Consider the following 26685-nt stretch of genomic DNA (forward strand, 5'->3'; position numbering starts at 1 on the left):
ACTTCAGGAACTGAAGCCAGTTCTTTTTGGAAGAAGATCGACAGGGCCGAAATTTGAACCTTAATGGACCCTAATTTTAGGCCCATAGACAGTCCTGTTTGCAGGAAATGCAGGATACGACCCAGTTGAAATTCCTCTGTAGGGGCCTTCCTGGCCTCGCACCACGCAACATATTTACGCCAAATACGGTGATAATGCTGCACGGTTACATCCTTCCTGGCTTTGATCAGGGTAGGGATGACTTCATCCGGAATGCCTTTTTCCTTCAGGATCCGGCGTTCAACCGCCATGCCGTCAAACGCAGCCACGGTAAGTCTTGGAAAAGACAGGGTCCTTGCTGGAGCAGGTCCCTTCGTAGAGGTAGAGGCCACGGGTCCTCCGTGAGCATCTCTTGAAGTTCCGGGTACCAAGTCCTTCTTGGCCAATCCGGAGCCACGAGTATAGTCCTTACTCCTCTCCTTCTTATGATTCTCAGTACCTTGGGTATGAGAGGCAGAGGAGGGAACACATACACTGACTGGTACACCCACGGTGTTACCAGAGCGTCCACAGCTATTGCCTGAGGGTCCCGTGACCTGGCGCAATACCTGTCTAGTTTTTGTTGAGGCGTGACGCCATCATGTCCACCTTTGGTTTTTCCCAACGGTTCACAATCATGTGGAAAACTTCTGGGTGAAGTCCCCACTCTCCCGGGTGGAGGTCGTGCCTGCTGAGGAAGTCTGCTTCCCAGTTGTCCACTCCCGGAATGAACACTGCTGACAGTGCTATCACATGATTTTCCGCCAAGCGAAGAATCCTTGCAACTTCTGTCATTGCCCTCCTGCTTCTTGTGCCGCCCTGTCTGTTTACGTGGGCGACTGCCGTGATGTTGTCCGACTGGATCAGCACCGGCTGACCTTGAAGCAGAGGTCTTGCTAGGCTTAGAGCATTGTAGATGGCCCTTAGCTCCAGGATATTTATGTGAAGTGATGTCTCCAGGCTTGACCACAAGCCCTGGAAATTTCTTCCCTGTGTGACTGCTCCCCAGCCTCTCAGGCTGGCATCCGTGGTCACCAGGACCCAGTCCTGAATGCCGAATCTGCGGCCCTCTAGAAGATGAGCACTCTTCAACCACCACAGAAGAGACACCCGTGTCCTTGGGGACAGGGTTATCCGCTGATGCATCTGAAGATGTGATCCGGACCATTTGTCCAGCAGATCCCACTGGAACGTTCTTGCGTGGAATCTGCCGAATGGAATCGCTTCGTAGGAAGCTACCATCTTTCCCAGGACTCTTGTGCATTGATGCACTGAGACTTGCCCTGGTTTCAGGAGGTTTCCGACTAGGTCGGATAACTCCCTGGCTTTTTCTTCCGGAAGAAACACCTTTTTCTGGACTGTGTCCAGAATCATCCCTAGGAACAGAAGACGTGTTGTCGGAATCAGCTGCGATTTTGGGATATTTAGAATCCAGCCGTGCTGCCGTAGCACTACTTGAGATAGGGCTACTCCGACTACTAACTGTTCTCTGGATCTTGCTCTTATCAGGAGATCGTCCAAGTAAGGGATAATTAAAACGCCTTTTCTTCGAAGAAGAATCATCATTTCGGCCATTACCTTGGTAAAGACCCGAGGTGCCGTGGATAATCCAAACGGCAGCGTCTGAAACTGATAGTGACAGTTTTCTACCACAAACCTGAGGTACCCTTGATGAGAAGGGTAAATGGGGACATGGAGGTAGGCATCTTTGATGTCCAGAGACACCATATAGTCCCCCTCTTCCAGGTTCGCGATCACTGCCCTGAGTGACTCCATCTTGAATTTGAACCTCTGTATGTAAGTGTTCAAAGACTTCAGATTTAAAATTGGTCTCACCGAGCCGTCCGGCTTCGGTACTACAAACAGCGTGGAATAATACCCCTTCCCTTGTTGCAGGAGGGGTACCTTGATTATCACCTGCTGGGAATACAGCTTGTGAACTGCCTCCAATACTGCCTCCCTGTCGGAGGGAGACGTTGGTAAAGCAGACTTCAGGAACCGGCGAGGGGGAGACGTCTCGAACTCCAATTTGTACCCCTGAGATACTACTTGCAGGATCCAGGGGTCCACTTGCGAGTGAGCCCACTGCGCGCTGAAATTCTTGAGACGGGCCCCCACCGTGCCTGAGTCCGCTTGTAAGGCCCCAGCGTCATGCTGAGGACTTGGCAGAAGCGGGGGAGGGCTTTTGTTCCTGGGAAGTGGCTGTCTGTTGCAGTCTTTTTCCCCTTCCTCTGCCCCGGGGCAGAAAAGAGGAACCTTTTGCCCGCTTGCCCTTATGGGGACGAAAGGACTGAGCCGGATAAGACAGCGTCTTTTTATGTTGAGAGGCTACCTGGGGTAAAAATGTGGATTCCCCAGCAGTTGCCGTGGCCACCAGGTCCGATAGACCGACCCCAAATAACTCCTCCCCTTTATAAGGCAATATTTCCATATGCCGTTTAGAGTCCGCATCACCTGACCACTGTCGCGTCCATAATCCTCTTCTGGCAGAAATGGACAGCGCACTCACTCTTGAAGCCAGAGTGGAAATATCCCTCTGTGCATCTCGCATATATAGAAATGCATCTTTTAAATGCTCTATAGTCAACAATATACTGTCCCTATCCAGGGTATCAATATTTTCAGTCAGGGAATCCGACCAAGCTACCCCAGCGCTGCACATCCAGGCTGAGGCGATTGCTGGTCGCAGTATAACACCAGTATGTGTGTATATACTTTTTAGGATATTTTCCAGTTTTCTGTCACCTGGTTCCTTGAGGGCGGCCGTATCTGGAGACGGTAACGCCACTTGTTTTGATAAGTGTGTGAGCGCTTTATCCACTCTAGGGGGTGTTTCCCAACGCGCCCTAACCTCTGGCGGGAAAGGGTATAATGCCAATAACTTTTTAGAAATTATCAGTTTTTTATCGGGGGAAACCCACGCTTCATCACACACCTCATTTAATTCGTCTGATTCAGGAAAAACTACAGGTAGTTTTTTCACACCCCACATAATACCCTTTTTAGTGGTACTTGCAGTATCAGAAATGTTTAACACCTCTCTCATTGCCGTGATCATGTAACGTGTGGCCCTACTGGAAGTCACGTTTGTCTCCTCACCGTCGACACTGGAGTCAGTATCCGTGTCGACGTCAGTATCCACCACCTGAGGTAACGGCCTTTTTAGAGCCCCTGATGGTTTCTGAGACGCCTGGACAGGGACTAGCTGATTAGTCGGCTGTCTCATGTCATCAACCGTCTTTTGTAAGGAGCTGACACTGTCACGTAAATCCTTCCATAAAGCCATCCACTCAGGTGTCGACTCCTTAGGGGGTGACATCTCTATTATAGGCAATTGCCCCGCCTCCACATCATTTTCCTCCTCATACATGTCGACACAAACGTACCGACACACAGCACACGCACAGGGAATGCTCTGATAGAGGACAGGACCCCACTAGCCCTTTGGGGAGACAGAGGGAGAGTATGCCAGCACACACCAGAGCGCTATATATAGATATAGGGACAACCTTATATAAGTGTTTCTCCCTTATAGCTGCTGTATTGTTAATATCCCGCCAATTAGTGCCCCCCTCTCTTTTTTACCCTGTTTCTGTAGTGCAGGACTGCAGGGGAGAGTTAGGGAGACGTCCTTCCAGCGGAGCTGTGAGGGAAAATGGCGCCTGTGTGCTGAGGAGATAGGCTCCGCCCCCTTCTCGGCGGCCTTTCTCCCGCTTTTTGTGAAAATCTGGCAGGGGTTAAAATTCATCCATATAGCCCAGGAGCTATATGTGATGTATTTTTAGCCAGCCAAGGTGTTTCTATTGCTGCTCAGGGCCCCCCCCCCAGCGCCCTGCACCCTCAGTGACCGGAGTGTGAAGTGTGCTGAGAAGCAATGGCGCACAGCTGCAGTGCTGTGCGCTACCTTGTGGAAGACAGGATGTCTTCTGCCGCCGATTTGCCGGACTCTTCTTGCTTCTGGCTCTGTAAGGGGGCCGGCGGCGCGGCTCTGGGACCGAGCTCCAAGGCTGGGCCTGTGATCGGTCCCTCTGGAGCTAATGGTGTCCAGTAGCCAAGAAGCCCAATCCACTCTGCACGCAGGTGAGTTCGCTTCTTCTCCCCTTAGTCCCTCGATGCAGTGAGCCTGTTGCCAGCAGGTCTCACTGAAAATAAAAAACCTAAACTAAAACTTTCACTAAGAAGCTCAGGAGAGCCCCTACTGTGCACCCTTCTCGTTCAGGCACAAAAATCTAACGGAGGCTTGGAGGAGGGTCATAGGGGGAGGAGCCAGTGCACACCAGGTAGTACTAAAGCTTTCTATTTGTGCCCAGTCTCCTGCGGAGCCGCTATCCCCCATTGTCCTTACGGAGTTCCCAGCATCCACTAGGACGTCAGAGAAAACAATTTTCTATTTTTTTAAATTAACTTCTAAAACAGAGACATATATGATATGTAATACACCTAGCAATATAGAATGCTGAAAGCATTTTGACTGTAAAGCTAGGTACACACCTGGCAGATTTGCCAATGACTAGACAAACTCCAACAACTGAAACAAACCTGAAAAAACAGGTGTAGAGCGTACAAATTTTTTTTTTTTTTTTTTTAATATGCAGGATCAGGCCGATCTCTGTACACACTACAGATATCCTAATGATGCATTTCCGATGGGACTGACATAGTGGGCTTTGGTGCATCATACACACTAAAAAAGAATTGCATAGAGTGTACCCAGCTTAATACCCCGTTTGGATGACATTTATTTAAACAAACCTGTTTTTTTTGCAATTTAAAAAAAAAATAACAAAACAGCAGGCTAATTGTGTTTCAAAGCAGTGGGTAGTAGATTTCAAATTACTAAGCTATTTATTTCCAGTTATTGTATGAAATTTAGGGTAAAGTCTCAGTTTGGGCTGTGCAATCTAATTGTTATTTATCATTGTTCCAGCTACAGTATAAACGCAGTGTTGCATAACGGTGGTTTCCTTACCACACATTTGCAAATACGGCACACACTGAACTTCTAATTTTAGGAGGGATTATGCGTAAACCGCTATATAAATGAGATGACTGTGGTTTTATAAACAGGTGTACAAATACATACTCTGTATACCTTAAATGTTCATGTTGAGAAGGTTCTTTGTAACTTTTTACTGTACTGTTTAAAGATCTTGCTTATACTTTTAATGGGAACCATTTGCACACTCCAGACACAAATTAATCAGAAGAGCAGATCATTAGGTGTGGTTTGTCTAATTAAACCATCCATGAGACACACAACAGCATGGTACCTGTGGAGTGAGGTTGCGCAGGACCAGCCAGCTGCTAGTTCTTCCTGAACTGTCTGTGCTCCAAGTAGAACCTGAAACAGTTAATATGCAGGTCTTTCGTATAAATACAAATTACATTTAGACATTTATGGAAATCTACACACAAAGTACGATGAAGTGACAAGAAAAGGCCACTATACGTAAAAACCACATTTTTCATATACATTATGGATACTGAAGGTAAAATATATTTCTCAAGGCTGTGCTGGCATTCTGCTGATGCTCTATTAAAAAGAATTACTACGCTACTTAAAGCTTCTCACACGGTTTTAAGACAGCATCCTTTTCAGTCAAAAAGAAGGCCCAAAATAACTTGATCTACAGTGACTTCACTGACCCTGACCTTGTGCATGAAACGGGATCTGCTCTTCAGGTCGACAGTAAGTAGATCAACTTGGTTTCTAGGTCGACAGGGACACTAGGTTGACATGATAAAAGGTCGACATGAGTTTTTCCACATTTTTTAAAACTTTTTCATACTTTACGATCCACGTGTACTACAATTGGGAACGGTAACCTGTGCTGAGCGCAGCGGTAGTGGAGTGCACTAATTGGCGTTCCCAGTCACTGTACGGAGAAAACGACACCAAAAAAAAGTAAAAAAACTCATGTCGACCAATAGTGGACGACCTAGACACTGTCAACTTAAGTCTAATCTACCTAACATATCACACCCGCATGAAACAGTGAGACATAAAGTCTATAAACATGAGGTCATAAAGACACTTTATATTGTTGGAGTAGGATGTTAAGAATTAAAATGGCCAGACATGCTGCGGTATTGCAGCAGAGATTGGGCAAAACCGTGATTTCAGGTGACAATTCTATTAGAAGCCATAGGATCATTATCAGTTATCGCAAAAATATTATCGAAGCTGCCCGATTGAGGGACGGAGGCGGCTGGTGTTGCCGGAAACGGGGGTGTTTCGCCCCCATTTTCCAGGAGTGGCGAAGCCAAGGCCTGTGTGGCGAGACGCAGTTTTCTCAGGCCTCGCAAGCTGCCCTGTGACAGGTAAGGCTTACTCAGCCAGCAGTCGTAGATGAACATCACGTGATGACCGATGTTCGCAATGTTCATCCAGGACTGCGATGCGGTCGCAGTATAGCTATTGCAAATGCAGGAAGGAGGTGCTGTAAATCTCCTCATGCATTTACATTGTTATGGATTGCATTTGCAAAGCTGCTGAGAGCAGGTTTGCAATTTGCAATTCAAGCTGACTTAGGCCCAAAGATGAACATTATCTACTATTATTTGTGTGGTCACCATTCAACCACAAATGTATGTGGCCAAACTGAACAGTGATCCTGTCACCTAAGTTCTTTTGTAAAGCAAAACGTTTGGCCTATAAGACGAAATCTTAATGTAAGGGACATGTTAAAACCATTGGAGCATGAGATACATAATAATACCTGTTGAGTAGGAGCTAGTCCAGCCCAATTGGTTTGTGCCCCAGGCAGAAGAAGGCTTGGCATTGGTTAACCCAGGTGGGGGTCTTGTTGGGGCTGTTGTATTTCTGGGTACTTTCCATAACTCATGAGACAAGGATGCTTGAGTGTGGGCGATAGGACTTGATGTCCAGGTGGACTTTATATCAGACAACTTAGCTAGAAAGAAAAAGACAGAAAAGTATTAAATACATATTTAAAAAATTATTTATTGAGAACAAAGCATGGGAAATTTAGCATAAGTCCAATCAATAGAAGTAAAACAACAACATGGAAAGTAACGAATATTTAATGAGCTGCAAACATCTGTATAATATACTGAGAATCGGCATTTCACATTAAAATTTAGGGTGACTAAAAATGGCAAGCAATGAACAATCTGAAATGCCTTATCTGCTGTACAGTATATGAAAAAGCTGTACTGGGGAAGGTACTGAAAAACTATTTTGAGGCAATTTCCTTTAAAGCACATAATACACATCACAGACAGACTGAAGGCAAATATGGTCCCCAGAGTTCTTTGTGCATGCAAAGTAAAAGGGGCATGGGCACACAGAGGGATTGGCACCCTGAACAGAAAAGGCTCCCATAATATTTTGCAGTACCATGCAATACCCTCTGGAATATGTATAGTTGGTCAAGAAACATAAAATATAATGAACCAAATCGCAGTCTGTTGGGATCATATACGTCTAGTCACTAAGATAATGTATTCTCCTGGTATATTTGCAAAGATTACATGCAAAAATAAAAGCTAAAATATAGTGCAACACTGTAAAAACACTGAATAAATACTTATGTTCATTCCCAGCTCATATAAAATGAACTCACATTCAACCAACTTGTCTGTGTAGTTGTTACCCAAACATCTGCCACCTCCTCAGGATATATTAGCAGATAATACATGTAAACATAAAAAGATACATGTAGTGCAACACTGTATTTTTATATAGGTCAATTCATAGATGTGGCTCAAATGTACTCACATTTAATCAACTTGTCTACCAATAATTGTTTCTTTATTCAGTGCAGTTACAGTCTGGAAAGGGTTTAACGCCTCCTCATGATGTATAAGCAGGCAGTGCATGCAAGGCCAGATACAAACAGCGCAGCACTGTATATCATATATAAAACTCAGCAGATTTTTGCAAACGCACTCACATTTAGTGAACATGTGAAAAAGATTTCTTTACTCTCTGCAGCTTTCATATGCATGCAAAATGCACACTAATCTTATCTATGATGAAAACACCACCTAAATGGCCCCCATAAACCAAGGGAGAAAAATAAATGAAAATAAAGCACTAATAGTGCATTATCCTATATATATTAGAACATTAAAACAGGTCACAATTTGTCAAGTGCACAGAGATGCTCCGAACCAGAGAGATATGTGTAAAGGGCCCCATACACTAGAACGATAATGCCCGATTTCAGGCATTCGGCCTGATATATCGGATGTAATCGGGCATTTTGGAGGTGTTTCCGATCTGATCCGCATTCCCGTGAGCATCAGATCGGATCCTCCAGATTGACCGTGCTGCACTAGCGATCATGTCCGACCCCACAGGCATGGCTGGGATCGCACAAGATACATCGTATGAAAAAGGACAGCATACGATGTATCTTGGGCGATCCTGCCGCCCGGGAGGCTGCCGGGGTGATCGCCTGCGACATGACGGTCGGACATGTCGCATAAGTGTATGGGGCCCTTAAGTTGTCAATACAATTGCCATCCTCAGATCCCCAAGTGAGTAAAGGATGCAGTTGCGGGGCTCCAGATATCCAAGTCTCTTAGTATAAAGTCACCAATCCAGTGTGCCGGCTGGGTAAATGCGTTTCGGAACGAGTTCCTTATTCAAGACAACTGCATAATCTTCCGAAGAACTTCTTATATGTGGCATTAGTGCACGTAAGAGCTTCATATACCCAAAAATGATATGTTCAATTAAACGCCACAGAGATGGGAAAAAACTTATCTACACGGCGTTGCATAAAGTAATCTTTACACTAACCAATGTATCAAGGTAAGTGAGGATTATCAATGTCAGCATGAATCCTTACAATTTCCTCAGTGTATATATGCTCCCTGAACAATCAAGGGTGATAATTGCCATCAACTAACAGGTGAGTTTTTTTGAAGCTATTAATATGTGGCTACATGAATGTTCTTAACCAACATATATATTCCCTACTGTTAGATTATTCATTATTAGGATATATGTAATTTTATTAAGACCAAACTGGAAGAGTAAGTGGATACCATATGCGGTCATTTAATCAGGTGTGCCTCATATAAAAGGATATTCTGAAGATTATGCAGTCATCTTGAATAAGGAACTCTCTCGGAAACCCTATTGGTCTGGCCAGCCAACGGATTGGTGACTTTGGGCCTAAGTCAGACCTGATTGCAAAAGCTAAATCTTTCTCTAATGGGCAAAACCATGTGCACTGCAGGGAGGGGAGGGGCGGGGACAGATATAACATGTGCAGAGAGAGTTAGATTTGGGTGGGTTATATTGTTTCTGTAAAGGGTAAATACTGGCTGCTTTATTTTTACACTGCAATTTAGATTTCAGTTTGAACACACCCTACCCAAATCTAACTCTCTCTGCACATGTTATATCTGCCCCCCCTGCAATGATACATGGTTTTGTTTTGCCCATTTGACAAAAAAATTGGTGGAGCAATCAGGTTTGAAGACTTGCATATCTGAAGCCCCGCAGCTGCATCCTTTACTCACCAGAGTATCTGAGAACAGCAATTGTATTTGACAGCTTACACACATATCTCGCTGGTAAAGAGTGCTTCTGTGTGCTTGACATATTGTCACTGCAAATGTTTAACTAGTTTTAATAAATAGAGTATAATACCCTATTAGTGCTTTATTTATTTTTTCCTTGATTTATAGGACCATATGGAAGTTGACCATTTCGGCGGTGCTTTCATCTTAAGATCAGTACGGATACATTAGAAAGCTGCAGGGAGTAAAGAAATCTTTGACCTGTAAACAATGAGTGTTCAAGTAAACTTAGTGACTTTGATATATATGATATACAGTGCTGCACTATTTGTATCTGTTCTTACATGCACTGCCTGCTTACACATTTTGGGGAGGCGTTAAACCCTTTCCAGACTGTAACTGCACTGAATAAAACAATGAATGGCAATCAAGTTCATTAAATGTGAGTGCATTTGAGCCACATTTATGAACAGACACATAAAAATACAGTATTGCACTATATGTATCTTTTTATTTTTACATGTATTGTCTGCTATTATATCCTGGGGAGGTGGCAGATTTGTTTGGATAACTACACGGAGTCAGAAAAAACTTTTATTTTCACAATCTGATTGAATGTGAGCTCATTTTAGATGGTCTGGAAACGATATATGAACTTATACAGTGTTGCACTAGATCTTATCTTTTATCTTTGCATGTAATCAAGGTGAATACACCTTGGAGAATACCTGATCTGATAGACGCAGGTGATCCGTATGTGCTGAGCTCTGGTTCAGTATATTATTTTATGTTGTTTGTCCATTGTTGTGATGGTGTATTAAAGTTGCAAATGTTTAGTGTAAGGTTGAGAAAAACATTCCTTGTTATATATAATTGGTCAAGGGTTCACCCTAGAGTAAAATAATGACATAAAACATACCTACAGGTAATGTTAGACCTACTGTACCTTAGAGGAAAATAACTACAGTGCCTTGCAAAAGTATTCACAACCCTTGGCTTTTTACCTATTTTGTTACAAAAAGTTCTGGTGCAATCAATTACCTTCAGAAGTCACAATTAGTGAAATGAAGTCCACCTGTGTGCAATCTAAGTGTCACATGATCTGTCAGTATAAAGACACTTTTTCTGAAAGGCCCCAGAGGCTGTAACACCACTAAGCAAGAGGCATCACACCATGAAGACCAAGGAGCTCCGAACAAGTCAGGGACAAAGTTGTTGAGAAGTACAAGTCAGGGTTGGGTTATCAAAAAATTCCAAATCTTTGATGATCCCCGGAACACCATCAAATCCATCATCTTCAAATGGAAAGAACATGGTACCACAACAAACCTGCCAAGAGAGGGCCGCTCACCAAAACTCACAGACTGGGCAAGGAGGGCATTAATTAGAGAGGGAACACGGGACCAAAGGTAACCCTGAAGGAGCTGCAGAGTTCCACAGCAGAGTCTGGTGTATCTGTCCATGGGACCACAATAAGCCATACACTCAATAGAGCTGGGCTTTATGGAAGAGTGGCCAGAAAAAAGCCATTACTTAGTGTTAAAAACAAGAAGGCACGTTTTGAGTTTGCCAAAAGGCATGTGGGCGACTCCCCAAATGTATGGAGGAAGGTGCTCTGGTCATATGAGACTAAAATGTAACTTTTCGGCCACCAAGGAAAACGCTATGTCTGGCGCAAACCCAACACATCCCATCACCCCAAGAACACCATTCCCATAGTGAAACATGGTGGTGGCAGCATCATGCTGCAGGGATGTTTTTCAGCAGCAGAGACTGGGAAACTGTTTTGAGTTGAGGGAAAGATGGATGGTTCTAAATCTGTTTCAGTCTGCCTGTGATTTGAGACTGGGACGGAGGTTCACCTTCCAGCAGGACAATAACCCGAAGCATACTGCTAAAGCAACTCTTGAGTGGTTTAAGGGGAAACATTTAAATGTGTTGGAATGGCCTAGATAAAGCCCAGATCTCAATCCAATTGAGAATCTGTGGTCAGGCTTGAAGATTGCTGTTCACAAGTGGAAACATCCAACATGAAGGAGCTGGAGCAGTTTTGCCTTGAGGAATAGGCAAAAATCCCAGTGGCAAAATGTGGCAAGCTCACAAAGACTTATCCAAAGCGACTTGCAGCTGTAATTGCCACAAAAGGTGGCTCTACAAAGTACTGACTTTAGGGGGGTGAATAGTTATGCACGCTGAAGTTTTCTGTTATTTTGTCCTATTTGTTGCTTCACTATAAATAAATAAAAATCACATCTTCAAAGTTGTAGCCATGTTCTGTGAATTAAATTATGCAAACCTTCAAACAATTCATTTTAATTCCAGGTTGTGAGGCAACAAAACATGAAAAATGCCAAGGGTGGTGAATACTTTTGCAAGATACTGTATATGGTAGGCTTCAAATCATGGAATGACCAGCCCAATCTCCAGACTTAAACCCCACTGAGAAACTTTGGGATAACTTGGACAGAAGGGTAAAAGCAAAGCAACCTACAAGTGCAACACAAGTGTGGGAACTTCTGCGACAGTGTAAGGGAAGAGCTTCCTGAACAATATTTGATTTCCATTGTATAAAGATAAGTACTGTATATTATATCTGCAAAAGGTGGCCTTACTTTGAGGAGTCAAAAATGTAAAATTACATTTTCTATACTCAAAAGTTTTAGAACACCCCCGTTTTTCCAGTTTTTATTGAAATGACCACATTTTAATCTCAATGTTCTCTTGAATAAAAGCAAAGAACAAAAACAATTGGAGGGAAAAAAAATCATAGAATCACTCAGTATAGCAATACTATACTGAATGATTCTATGATTTTGTTTCCCCAATTGTTGATTTGCTCTTTGCTTTTATTTAAGAGAACATTGAGATTAAAATGTGGTAATTTCAATAAAAACTGGAAAAACGGGGGTGTTCTAAAACTTTTGACTGGTAATGTATCTAATGTGGTGATTGATAATAGTGCCAACAAAGCGGAAGGGAAACAAACATCTTTTCTCTGTCCTCCATCTGGGGGACGCTGCGCCGTTACTTGTGGGTTAGAGGTGTGTGGTAGTGGAGTTTGGCACAGAACTATCAAAAGCTGACTCCTCCCCCCTCTAACCCCTCCCATCTCCTTCCTGCTCAGCCATATTCAGTTTTAGTTTTGTGCCTGTGGAGTACAGACACAGTTTTTATTTCTCTTTAGGTTTTTATTTCTTTTAACAAGTACCTAGTCCCTGTTTACAGGTGACAGGTATAACAGTGGAGGGGGTTAGTATCCCACTCCAGACTGCTGTATGGAGGCCACTATACCTTGGTCACTGGGGCCTTCAGGGAAGAAACGGCAGAATCAGGTACTGGACAGCCACAATCTGTCACTGACAGTATTGGGCTGTCCCTACTTCCTATTTCCTTGGGGTTTTACCCCCCCCCCCCGAGCGCGCGACCATCCACTGACAGCCGGACAGACTTTAGGTGGCTGAACTGAGATGGATTGTGGTGGGGGCGGACTGTGTTTAGGTCCGGGAGGGTGTTATACACTCCCTGGGACCGTTACTGTGCTACCGTGACAACCGCTCTGTGTAGCGGCGTACGGGAGCTGAACTTCCGGTTTCGCCGGAGAGGGGAGAAGTTACGTCAGGCGGGCAGGGCCGTCTTCCCGCCCAGCTCTGCCCGCGCGCGCGCTGCTCTTCACGGCGCCATCTTCTCTGCCTGCAGACGGGGGGACGCTGTACTACGGACACTTACACAAAAACCGCAAGTATATGAGGGGGGGGATCACACAGACTTGGGGGGACAAGACATAGTACATCAGGGTACAGGATGACCAGTAAGCCAGAGAAACCTGCAAAGGGAAAAACAACCTCAGTGGTTTATTTTTCATGTTCACAATGTGGCACAAAGCTGGCTAAGGGGAGTGCTGACGCAGGGACCCTCTGTACATCATGCTCTGGTGCACCAGCGGCAGATCACCAGGGCAGCTCCACAGATCAGTCAATGCCCCCTTGGGTCAAGGCCATGGTGGATGCAATTTCAGATTTGCGTCAGTCAAGGTCGGAAGCAGCTTTGGCCCAGACTCAGGTGGAACCGCTTTGGGCCCAGAATATGGGAAAGTGTCTCACTGATTTGACTCAGTCTGTAAATAAATTTGTAAATTCTGCCAGTAGTTCGGCGGCTTCTAAGCGAACGCAGCCGTTGCCCGCTATTACGTTTCCGGGAGAGGAGTTGGATACTCTGACATCTCCATTGGAGGAAGGGGAGGTAGCTCCTGAATGGGACGAAAATTCGGCTTGGGAAGATGAGGAATTATCTACTAGTTCAGGTGTTAGGTTACTAATCGAAGCCATTCGTCAGACCCTTAATATTCAGGAGGAGGCAGTAGCCGAGACTTCTTCCCCTTTCTTCAAACGACAGAAGAGACAGGTTACTGCCTTCCCTTCTTACTCGCACTTTGCGGATATTTTAAAAGAACCCTGGCTAAAACCGGATTCTCGTTTCCAGGCTCCTAAAAAGTTAAAATTTCTGTATCCTTTTACGGAGGAAGATACAAAATTTTGGGAGACTGCCCCAAAGGTAGACGCTCCTATTTCGCATTTAGCAAAAGCTACGGTTATTCCGTCAGTACAGTCTGTGACTTTAAAAGACTCTACCGATAGGAAGATAGAAGCATTACTAAAATCTATGTTTTCCTTATCAGGTGTCTCTCTCCGTCCAGTTCTGGCGAGTGCCTGGGTGCTTAAAGGCGTAGATGAGTGGCTTGCACAGGTTGTATCTGGGATGCAGTCGGACGATCCGTCGGAGGCCATTCATTGGCTAAACGTTAACTGAATATGGCTGAGCAGGAAGGAGATGGGAGGGGTTAGAGGGGGGAGGAGTCAGCTTTTGATAGTTCTGTGCCAAACTCCACTACCACACACCTCTAACCCACAAGTAACGGCGCAGCGTCCCCCAGATGGACTCAGAGAAATAGATTTTACGGTAAGTAAACAAAAATCCCAATTTTTCTCAACACTGCTGCAATGAACAAACAGGATAAGGCCAGAAGCATTTGGACAGACTTAACAAAATCACTTTCTTTGCGTTCTTAGTAAAATATGGAAACTAGTAGCCGAGCATCCAGAGATTATAGCAATACATAAAACCTTGCTTGACCTTTTATAGAATAAACAAATATCTGCTTTTCAACTCTTGATACCTCCACTCTTGAGAAGATAACGGTTGACATCCTGGATTGTAGTATTAATGGTGGGTCCAGTTGGGACACTTCCAGGGGTCACATCAGGATCATTCTCAGGGTCAATATTTTGCAGACCTTTCCAAGGCACTCCTGGATGAAATTCTGCAATTCAGTTAAAATGTAAATGTCAAACTTAAGGCCCAGAACAACTGCTTTCATGTTTTTAATTATGCACCAATAGTACATAGAGAAAGCAAAAACAAAAAACTGAGCATGAAAAACATTTACTGATTCACTATAGTAGAGTACTAGATGCTTCCAATACTTGAACATAAGATATTGTTGTAGAATACCACCCGGGGATCAAATAAATGAAACAATGTATATTAGAAATTGTAATAATGGCAGAGGAGTGCAGAAATGCAGATACTGGAAAGTTTGCAATGGTAAATCTATGCAGATCACTACTGCACACTATCTCAACTGTTTGTACTGAAATATACTAGGTAATTTGATCAGCTATTACTCTCATTGGATTTCTGTGTTTTATAGCATAGCAGTGACTAGTTACATTTTTTTTAAAAGCCGTCATAAGTGGTTTTATATCTAGTATGTCAAGAACTTCTAGTGATTGAGTGCGGTTTACTGACCTTACATGAGATTTGATTAATACCATTTGCTGGAGGTGGAGGGTTGCTGTATGGGGATGGGGCTAGTAATCAGGATGAACACATGTTTATATAGCCATATTTATTCACTATAGGTTAGGAGATCAGCTTAAAATCAATAGCAGCGTTATATCGGAGTTAAACCAAAGGAAAACAGAAAGCAAACAAATAGCATACCAACATTACTACAGAAAGACTGCGTTATAACCAGAAAAGTATATATTTCTTATACTGCAAAACCTCTCTGCATCTCATGCATATCATCTGTGTTATAAACTATAAGAAGTCATCACCATGCTGTGTGCTGCAAATTCCAACAAACGATTCTCTCTCTTACAAAATCATGTATGTTTTTAACGTTTTTGATGTAATGACTTGCTTGCAATTGGTATTGCCTGTGTGGTGGTGTTGTTTAATGAATAGAGGGGGTCATTCCGAGTTGATCGCTCGCTAGCAGTTTTTAGCAGCCGTGCAAATGCATTGTCGCCGCCCACTGGGGAGTGTATTTTCGCTTCAAAGTGTGAACGCTTGTGCAGCAGAGCGCCTGCAAAATCTTTTTGTGCAAAACAAGACCAGCCCTGTAGTTACTCTTCGTGTGCGTTGACTCTAACGACAGAGGGACGGCTTTTGACGTCACACACCCGCCCAGCAAGCGCCCAGCCACGCCTGCGTTTTTTGCCACGCCTGCGTTTTTCCAAACACTCCCTGAAAACGGTCAGTTGCCACCCAGAAACGCCCACTTCATGTCAATCTTCCTGCGTGCAAACCCACGATACTCATTGTACCTGTACGACGCGCCTGCACACTGCGGTGCATATGCATGCACAGTAATGCCGATTTTTAGCCTGATCGCTCAACTGTCATGATTTTCGTGGGACAGTCCCGTTTTTTTGGCAACTGTCCCACCTTTCGGCCACAGTGTCCCGCGGTGGGGGGGGGGGGGGGGGGCAGTTGGGAGGCTCCTGCACTTGCAGCGGTGAATAGATGCCTATTCAGTGGAGACAGAAGGAGAGGGGGCATGCCAGCAGATCACGGAGCACTGGGCATGCAGCCTCAGTGACGAAAACGGGGGCCTGACTCGCAATCGCAGGTCCTCCCGTGAAGCCACGTCCCCTTTTCATAGGCCGCGCGTGTGTCCCTCTTCAGATAAGGACAAAGTTGTGAGATATGCATGCCCCCGTCTGCAGTCCAGCCGGCACTGGCTGCTGACTCAGGCCGCTGGACTTCAAGGATTTGCGTTCCACTGTCATCTGCTACGGCACTTCCGGGTATTGTGCACATCTGCTTCAGTATTGCGTCACCGTGGCACAGAGGAGGCAATGATGTTACATGCACTGCCATGCAGCAGCAGCAGCAGTTATACATTGAACTGTGCTTTCCTGATTGCTGGCTCTGAGGTGGTACAGGGTTTCTGGACCTTGGGTCTCCTGTCCATTTGGCACCATTTTGCCCTCGATGTTTGACTGCCTATCTCACTCCACTGGTCTTGGCAGTGCTCGTGACCTGCTCCGTTTCAAAGAGGTTTGTGCCTGTGACCAGCTCCATTCCTACTGTGTCTGTGTTCTGATTCACTCACAGCATGCATGGGACTTACCAAGTTTACTAAATCAGAATTCTTACAAGAAAGTATTTCTAATGCACTACAATTTAAAAATATGTAATTTCTAAAAAATAAAATTTTATTATGTATGTAAAAGAGCATTATATAAGTCTTATGTTAACTGTTATTTCCTTATTAACTAAAGAACTATATTTTGCATCGTTAAGTAATTTCATAGATCTAAATGTACATATTTACTAGTAGGCTCACATTGAACAGACAACTCTCAAAAAAAATATATGTTGATGTACCCCAATTGGTATGCCAACTTCCAGGTGCCATAAAATAGGAGCAGTGGTGGCGCTGGAGTTCTGTATTGCTTCATATTCACAAACTGCCTCCAATAGAGGGCTATGTTTAACCGGGTTTGGCATGTTTTACCGCTGCACAGGATGCCGAAATCAGCATTCTGAGCTGTAGAATGCCGGCAGGGAGGAGAGCACAGAGAAGCCCCTTGCGGGCTGCTGCGTTCACCACTCTACGGGCTTGGTCACCACAGGTTCTATTCTCCCTCTATGGGTGTCGTGGATACCCACAGAGGGGGAATCACCTACCTCGCCGGTATACCGGTGGCGGTATGGTGCCCCCATCGGGATCCCAGCGAGCGGTATGCTATCTGCATACCGTTTAACCTGCCCTACCCTGTAAACCCCAGAAGACAAAAAGAGAAGGACGTGATAGCGCTAATAAGTAATACAATTAAATTAGATGGGATAGAACACATCTATAACCAGCTCCGCCCTGTCCTCTAACATAACATACACCCCCCCCCCCCTCGCTTTCTAGACATACAGTAACTCCCTGCCCAGGTACATATACTACCCCCTTGCCCCCTCTAGACCTAAACTACTCTCTGGTGCATGGGAAATACTCATCCCTCCCTACCTATTGCCCCCATGTACATACAGTCCTACCCCCCTCCCCCAGCCTAGGGACACATTACCCACCCTAACACCCCCCTCCCTTTCCAGCCCCCTAGACATTCAGTACCCACCAGCCCAGGGATATGCACTACTTGCTCTAACACCCCTACTCCCCCAGGCAACAGGGACATACACTACCCATCCTACCCCCTGGCCTCCTAGACACAGTAGCCCACCAAGACAGGTTACATATGCTGGTACTGTGACCAGCTCAGGTACCGCAGTGTTCAAAATAAACGACAGCTCTAGTACTGGGAGGTGGAGACGAGCAATTCAACAAGTACTGCAGACAGGTTAGTCTTTTGTGGGGACTGGGGCTAATTATATAGATTTTATTTTGTTCCTGTGGAGGCAAATGTTTTTTTTTTCCTGTTGGGGTCAATGTGTTTTTATTTTCCTATTGGGGCCAATGTGGTTTTTTTTTTTCTGTGGGGCCAATGTGGGTTTTTTTTTCTGTGGGGTCAATGTGTGGTTTTTTTTCTGTGGGGCCAATGTGGAGGTTTTTTCTATGGGGCCAATGTGGAGGTTTTTTTCTGTGGGGCCAATGTAGAGGTTTTTTCTGTGGGGCCAATGTGTTTTGTTTTTTCCTGTGGGGCCAATGTGGGTTTTTTTTTCCAGCGGCAGCCAACGTGTTTTTTTTTTTTTATCCTTAGGCTGTGTTTATTTTTTCCCTTCGGTTTGCCAATGTATTTTATTTTGTTCTTGTGAGGGCCAATGTGTTTTTTTTTAACCTGTGGGGGCCAATGTGTTTTATTTTTTCCGTCTGCAATGGTTTTTGTCTGCACATGCGCCTAAGTTGCACCGTGCATGCGTCTTGATAGTGTTCATACAGAGTGCAGTACAGATTCAGACACATGCACCAAGAAACATATTAGAAATGTGTTGGCCGTTCAGAGACGAAAACACCATGTAATGTAGTATGGGCGTGTTGCTGAGAGTGGTTGTGTATAGAGATGCAGAATTGTGTCACATTGGAAGCCATACTCAAGATTGATGATCTGCACCTAGCATAAGGCTGGTGAAAGTTTCAGTGGTGTGACCATCTAGCAGTATAGTTTAATAAAGACAGGGTTCAACTTGTGCCACATAAAAACAAAGGTGTTGGATTTTAGGAAGGCTGACATTGCAAAAATGGGTATATGTTAACAATTCATTGGCATATTGGAGGAACTTGGAAGGAGTGCAGGAGAGGTGGGGAAAAAATGAAAAAGTGCAATTCTAAAAGCCACAGACCTTTGTATCAAAAGGGCTAGAAAAAGCACCAGGAAAAGGAAGTCAGTGTGGTTTACAAAAGAGGTATCAACTAGTATGAAAGCAAAAAAGTTGGCCTTTAGGAAATATAAGTAGACTCAAAATGACGACAAAAATGTGTATCTTGCCAGACGGAAGGAGGTAACAAACAAATCAAGAAGCGGAGGAGAAAATGGTCCAGTTATTTGTTAAAGGGGGCAACAGTTTTAAGTATATAAGTGAAAGTAGAAATCAAATGGAGGAATAAGATTTAAGACAGAGTGTGGGCTTGGTTGAGGGACACAAAGCAATAGCAGATAATCTAAATAATTATTTTTGCACAGTATTCACTACAGAAGGACAGGAGAAGGGGCCTCAGTTAAGTTGCAAGGACATTCGTAAAAATAAGGTGGATCAAAATATATTTACAGAGGAGAAGGTCCTAACAGAACTCTGAAAATGAAAGTGGATAAATCAATGGGGCCAGATGGGATACATCCAAGGAATCTAAAAGAGCTAGAAGATGTGCTGGTAACACCTTTAACAGAATTATTCAACCAGTCACTAGCTACAGGAGCAATTCCAGTGGACTGGAAAAGAGTGAATGTAGTACCATTGCACAAAAGTGGAAGCAAGGAAGAAGCAAGTAACTACAGACCAGTACGCCTTACATCAGTAGGGAAAGTAATGTAAAACACTATTAAAAGGAAGAGTTGTTGAACATCTTAAATCCAACAATTTACAGGATCACAACAGCATGGATTTACTGAGGGGAGATCATGCCAAACAAATCTTATTGACTTTTTTGACTCTGTGACTAAAAAAATAGATCAGGGGGGCTGTAGTTGTATCATATCTAGACTTTAGTAAGATATTTAACATGGTCCCACATCTCAGACTGCTGAAATAAGAATTTACTTACCGATAATTCTATTTCTCGTAGTCCGTAGTGGATGCTGGGGACTCCGTAAGGACCATGGGGAATAGCGGCTCCGCAGGAGACAGGGCACAAAAGTAAAAGCTTTAGGATCAGGTGGTGTGCACTGGCTCCTCCCCCTATGACCCTCCTCCAAGCCTCAGTTAGGATACTGTGCCCGGACGAGCGTACACAATAAGGAAGGATTTTGAATCCCGGGTAAGACTCATACCAGCCACACCAATCACACTGTACAACCTGTGATCTGAACCCAGTTAACAGCATGATAACAGCGGAGCCTCTGAAAAGATGGCTCACAGCAATAATAACCCGATTTTTGTAACAATAACTATGTACAAGTATTGCAGACAATCCGCACTTGGGATGGGCGCCCAGCATCCACTACGGACTACGAGAAATAGAATTATCGGTAAGTAAATTCTTATTTTCTCTGACGTCCTAAGTGGATGCTGGGGACTCCGTAAGGACCATGGGGAATATACCAAAGCTCCCAAACGGGCGGGAGAGTGCGGATGACTCTGCAGCACCGAATGAGAGAACTCCAGGTCCTCCTCAGCCAGGGTATCAAATTTGTAGAATTTTGCAAACGTGTTTGCCCCTGACCAAGTAGCAGCTCGGCAAAGTTGTAAAGCCGAGACCCCTCGGGCAGCCGCCCAAGATGAGCCCACCTTCCTTGTGGAATGGGCATTTACATATTTTGGCTGTGGCAGGCCTGCCACAGAATGTGCAAGCTGAATTGTACTACACATCCAACTAGCAATCGTCTGCTTAGAAGCAAGAGCACCCCGTTTGTTGGGTGCATACAGGATAACAGCAAGTCAGTTTTCCCGACTCCAGCAGTAGGGATGACCTCTTCCGGAATGCCTTTTTCCCTTAGGATCCGGCGTTCAACCGCCATGCCGTCAAACGCAGCCGCGGTAAGTCTTGGAACAGACATGATCCTTGCTGAAGCAAGTCCCTTCTTAGTATCTCTTGAAGTTCCGGTTACCAAGTCCTTCTTGGCCAATCCGGAGCCACGAGTATAGTTCTTACTCCTCTCCGTCTTATAATTCTCAGTACCTTGGGTATGAGAAGTTTTTTGTTCAGACGGGACGCCATCATGTCCACCTTTGGTCTTTCCCAACGGTTCACAATCATGTGGAAGACTTCCAGATGAAGTCCCCACTCTCCCGGGTGGAGGTCGTGCCTGCTGAGGAAGTCTGCTTCCCAGTTGTCCACTCCCGGAATGAACACCGCTGACAGTGTTATCACATGATTTTTCGCCCAGCGAAGAATCCTTGCTGCCATTGCCCTCCTGCTTCTTGTGCCGCCCTGTCTGTTTACGTGGGCGACTGCCGTGATGTTGTCCGACTGGATCAGCACCAGTTGACTTTGAAGCAGAGGTCTTCCTAGGCTCAGAGCATTGTAACTTGCCCTTAGCTCCAGTATATTTATGTGGAGAGAAGTCTCCAGACTTGACCACACTCCTTGGAAATTTCTTCCCTGTGTGACTGCTCCCCAGCCTCTCAGGCTGGCATCCGTGGTCACCAGGACCCAGTCCTGAATGCCGAATCTGCTGCCCTCTAGTAGATGAGCACTCTGCAGCCACCACAGAAGAGACACCCTTGTCCTTGGAGACAGGATTATCCGCTGATGCATCTGAAGATGCGATCCGGACCATTCGTCCAGCAGATCCCACTGAAAAATTCTTGCGTGAAATCTGCCGAATGGAATCGCTTCGTAAGAAGCCACCATTTTTCCCAGGACTCTTGTGCATTGATGCACTGACACTTGGCCTGGTTCTAGGAGGTTCCTAACTAGCTCGGATAACTCCCTGGCTTTCTCCTCCGGGAGAAACACCTTTTTCTGGACTGTGTCCAGAATCATCCCTAGGAACAGCAGACGTGTCGTCGGAATCAGCTGCGATTTTGGAATATTTAGAATCCATCCGTGCTGTCGTAGAACTACTTGAGATAGTGCTACTCCGACCTCCAACTGTTCTCTGGACCTTGCCCTTATCAGGAGATCGTCCAAGTAAGGGATAATTAAGACGCCTTTTCTTTGAAGAAGAATCATCATTTCGGCCATTACCTTGGTAAAGACGCGGGGTGCCGTGGACAATCCAAACGGCAGCGTCTGAAACTGATAGTGACAGTTCTGTACCACGAACCTGAGGTACCCTTGGTGAGAAGGGCAATTTGGGACATGGAGGTAAGCATCCTTGATGTCCAGGGACACCATATAGTCCCCTTCTTCCTGGTTCGCTATCACTGCTCTGAGTGACTCCATCTTGATTTGAACCTTTGTATGTAAGTGTTCAAAGATTTCAGATTTAGAATAGATCTCACCGAGCCGTCTGGCTTCAGTACCACAAATAGTGTGGAATAATACCCCTTTCCTTGTTGTAGGAGGGGTACTTTGATTATCACCTGCTGGGAATACAGCTTGTGAATTGTTTCCAATACTGCCTCCCTGTCGGAGGGAGACGTTGGTAAAGCAGACTTCAGGAACCTGCGAGGGGGAGACGTCTCGAATTTCCAATCTGTACCCCTGGGATACTACTTGTAGGATCCAGGGGTCCACTTGCGAGTGAGCCCACTGCGCGCTGAAACTCTTGAGACGACCCCCCACCGCACCTGAGTCCGCTTGTACGGCCCCAGCGTCATGCTGAGGACTTGGCAGAATCGGTGGAGGGCTTCTGTTCCTGGGAAGGGGCTGCCTGCTGCAGTCTTCTTCCCTTTCCTCTACCCCTGGGCAGATATGACTGGCCTTTTGCCAGCTTGCCCTTATGGGGACGAAAAGACTGAGGCTGAAAGACGGTGTCTTTTTCTTTATACGGCAATACTTCCATGTGCCGTTTGGAATCTGCATCACCTGACCACTGTCGTGTCCATAAACATCTTCTGGCAGACATGGACATCGCATTTACTCTTGATGCCAGAGTGCAAATATCCCTCTGTGCATCTCTCATATATAGTAATGCATCCTTTAAATGCTCTATAGTCAATAAAATACTGTCCCTGTCAAGGGTATCAATATTTTCAGTCAGGGAATCCGACCAAGCCACCCCAGCGCTGCACATCCAGGCTGAGGCGATCGCTGGTCGCAGTATAACACCAGTATGTGTGTATATACTTTTTAGGATATTTTCCAGCCTCCTATTAGCTGGCTCCTTGAGGGCGGCCGTCTCTGGAGACGGTAACGCCACTTGTTTTGATAAGCGTGTGAGCGCCTTATCCACCCTAGGGGGTGTTTCCCAACGCGCCCTAACTTCTGGCGGAAAAGGGTATAACGCCAATAATTTTCTATCGGGGGAAACCCACGCATCATCACACACTTTATTTAATTTATCTGATTCAGGAAAAACTACAGGTAGTTTTTTCACACCCCACATAATACCCTTTTTTGTGGTACTTGTAGTATCAGAAATATGTAACACCTCCTTCATTGCCCTTAACATGTAACGTGTGGCCCTAATGGAAAATACGTTTGTTTCTTCACCGTCGACACTGGAGTCAGTGTCCGTGTCTGTGTCGACCGACTGAGGTAATGGGCGTTTTAAAGCCCCTGACGGTGTTTGAGACGCCTGGACAGGTACTAATTGGTTTGCTGGCCGTCTCATGTCGTCAACCGACCTTGCAGCGTGTTGACATTATCACGTAATTCCCTAAATAAGCCATCCATTCCGGTGTCGACTCCCTAGAGAGTGACATCACCATTACAGGCAATTGCTCCGCCTCCTCACCAACATCGTCCTCATACATGTCGACACACACGTACCGACACACAGCACACACACAGGGAATGCTCTGATAGAGGACAGGACCCCACTAGCCCTTTGGGGAGACAGAGGGAGAGTTTGCCAGCACACACCAAAACGCTATAATTTTACAGGGACAACCTTATATATGTGTTTTCCCTTATAGCATCTTAATATGTAATAATATCGCCACAAAAATGCCCCCCCTCTCTGTTTTAACCCTGTTTCTGTAGTGCAGTGCAGGGGAGAGCCTGGGAGCCTTCCCACCAGCAGTTCTGTGAGGGAAAATGGCGCTGTGTGCTGAGGAGAATAGGCCCCGCCCCCTTTTCGGCGGGCTTCTTCTCCCGTTTTTCTGACAACCTGGCAGGGGTTAAATACATCCATATAGCCCCAGAGGCTATATGTGATGTATATTTAGCCAGTATAGGTACTTTCATTGCTGCCCAGGGCGCCCCCCCCAGCGCCCTGCACCCTCAGTGACCGTTGGTGTGAAGTGTGCTGAGAGCAATGGCGCACAGCTGCAGTGCTGTGCGCTACCTTTAGAAGACTGGGAAGTCTTCAGCCGCCGATTTCTGGACCTCTTCTCTCTTCAGCATCTGCAAGGGGGTCGGCGGCGCGGCTCCGGTGACCCATCCAGGCTGTACCTGTGATCGTCCCTCTGGAGCTAGTGTCCAGTAGCCTAAGAAGCCAATCCATCCTGCACGCAGGTGAGTTCACTTCTTCTCCCCTAAGTCCCTCGTTGCAGTGAGCCTGTTGCCAGCAGGACTCACTGAAAATAAAAAACCTAATAAAACTTTTACTCTAAGCAGCTCTTTAGGAGAGCCACCTAGATTGCACCCTTCTCGGCCGGGCACAAAAACCTAACTGAGGCTTGGAGGAGGGTCATAGGGGGAGGAGCCAGTGCACACCACCTGATCCTAAAGCTTTTACTTTTGTGCCCTGTCTCCTGCGGAGCCGCTATTCCCCATGGTCCTTACGGAGTCCCCAGCATCCACTTAGGACGTCAGAGAAATAAACTCATTTGCAGCAGAGGAAACAGACAGTTGAAGTACATGGAATGCATTCACAAGAGGGAAATGTTACCAGTGGAGTACTCCAGGGATCTGTACTTGGACCAATACTCTTTAATATCTATGTTGGTGACATTGCAAACTTTACTAAAGTGAAGGTATGTCTTTTAGCAGATGGCACAAAGATATGCAAGAGAGTAGATCCATCGGGAGGAGTAAAACAAATGATTGATGATCTAGGTAGACTTGAGGAATAGTCAAGAAAGTGGCAACTACAGTTTAACACTAAAAAATGTAAAATCATGCACCTGGGTCTCAAAAACCCAAAGGCTAAATATAGTATCAAGGGTACTATAATGGAAACTATGGAGGAGGAAAGCAATCTAGGTGTCACTATTTCAAGTAACTTAAAGGCTGGGAAGCAATGTAACAAAGCAATGAGAAAGGCAATCTCAGATGCTTGGTTGCATAGAGAGAAGAATCCGTATCAGGAAAAATGAATAATGCCACTGTATAGGTCATTGGTCCAGTCTCATCTGGAATACTGTGTTCAGTTCCGGAGGCCATACTGACAGCCAAGAAGTGGATATAAATACATTGGAGAGCGTATAAAGAAGGGCAACTAATAGTGCTTAGTCTACATCACAAACTTACCTGGAAAGACTAATAAAGTTCTTAACATGTACAGTTTAGAGCACATAAGGGAAAAGGGGACATGATAGGAACTTTCAAATACATCAAGGGATTTAACAAGGATCCAGGAAGAAAACATTCTTCAAAAGAAGATAAGAAATAGAATATGAGGAGGTAGGTTCAGGGAAAATTTGAGGAAAAACTACTTCACAGAAAGGGTAGTGGATAGGTCTAATAGCCTCCCATCAGACGTGGTTGAGTCTAAGTTAGCAGAGCAATTTAAACAACCTCACAAAGAAATAAGGATTAAATAAGGTTGATGTTAACAATAGTTTAAAAAAATGAGGCAGACTAGATGGGCCAAGTGGTTTTTATCTGCCGTCAAATTCTATGTTTCTACGTAACACTTACCAGGAGGCCAGTTGATACTGGATCCATTAGAGATTTTCTCATTTTCAGATTTGGCACGCGACCAGCTGTCCGGAACAACAACAGGACTTGTGGGTGACTCGCTGTTTTGGAGAAGATCGTACCGACTGTAGGAATCCTCTATAGAGGGTTTTCCAGGAGGGCCAATGTTTAAACTCCCAGGCAAAGAACCTGCTGTGAAAAAGAAAAAGTCTTAAATGTAAAAAAATATGGAAGACAGATCAGAGCACTAGGAATGCAAACACATATTTTAAAAGGATTACATCCATTTTACCGGTGGACGGGATACCAGTTGTCAATATGCCGACAGCAGCATCCAGCCCGCTAGAATGCCGGCAGTGGGGCGAGCGCTCGACACAGGATCTATTCCCACTCTATAGGTGTCGTGGACATCTATGAGTGGGAATAATCATGGTGTGCAGGGATTCCGGCTGGCGGCACTGTCGGCTGTCAGGATTTCGGTGTTGGTATACTGAACGCCGGGATCCCAACAACCGGCATTTCAAATGCATCCTCTTTTAAAAATATATTCTAAAACAGAAGTTGCTACATTATGGGGCATATCCAATTAGGCGAGGGGGTTACCACGCGGGGAATAGCTTCGGGTTTCACAACCGATGCTCTTCAATTTTCCCTGTGCAGTGAACCCTTCTACAAAGCACAGTAATCCATAGATTCTGCGTAAAATGTGAAATCTATGATTTTAATTGCCTGTTAAATCCATGAGGGCGCATTTAGCACCTGAGGCTGCGTACAAAAGTGAGCCATCGGGAGTTAACATGCAGGGATATAGGACCTAACTGAATAGGTCTTAGCCATCAATTAGCCCCTTGGCTAATTGGATA

The 26685-nt window shown here is 45.1% G+C and overlaps 1 protein-coding gene across 5 annotated transcripts in view; it reads right to left on the reverse strand.

The window, feature by feature from the left end:
• TNRC6C (trinucleotide repeat containing adaptor 6C) overlaps positions 1–26685 on the reverse strand; it is a 268173-nt gene that overhangs the window by 24080 nt on the left and 217408 nt on the right. For 4 of the 5 annotated variants that reach the window (XM_063960449.1, XM_063960448.1, XM_063960446.1 and 1 more), the window contains 4 exons: positions 25823–26014; positions 14690–14833; positions 6738–6932; positions 5289–5359 (listed from right to left, as the gene is read on the reverse strand). In XM_063960449.1, the coding sequence (XP_063816519.1) occupies positions 5289–5359; positions 6738–6932; positions 14690–14833; positions 25823–26014 (602 nt within the window). The remainder of the gene's footprint in view (positions 1–5288; positions 5360–6737; positions 6933–14689; positions 14834–25822; positions 26015–26685) is intronic. The other variant, XM_063960447.1, reaches the window with a different exon arrangement.

Source organism: Pseudophryne corroboree, chromosome 3 (genome assembly GCF_028390025.1).
Source record: "Pseudophryne corroboree isolate aPseCor3 chromosome 3, aPseCor3.hap2, whole genome shotgun sequence".
NCBI classification, from domain to species: Eukaryota; Metazoa; Chordata; class Amphibia; order Anura; family Myobatrachidae; genus Pseudophryne; species Pseudophryne corroboree.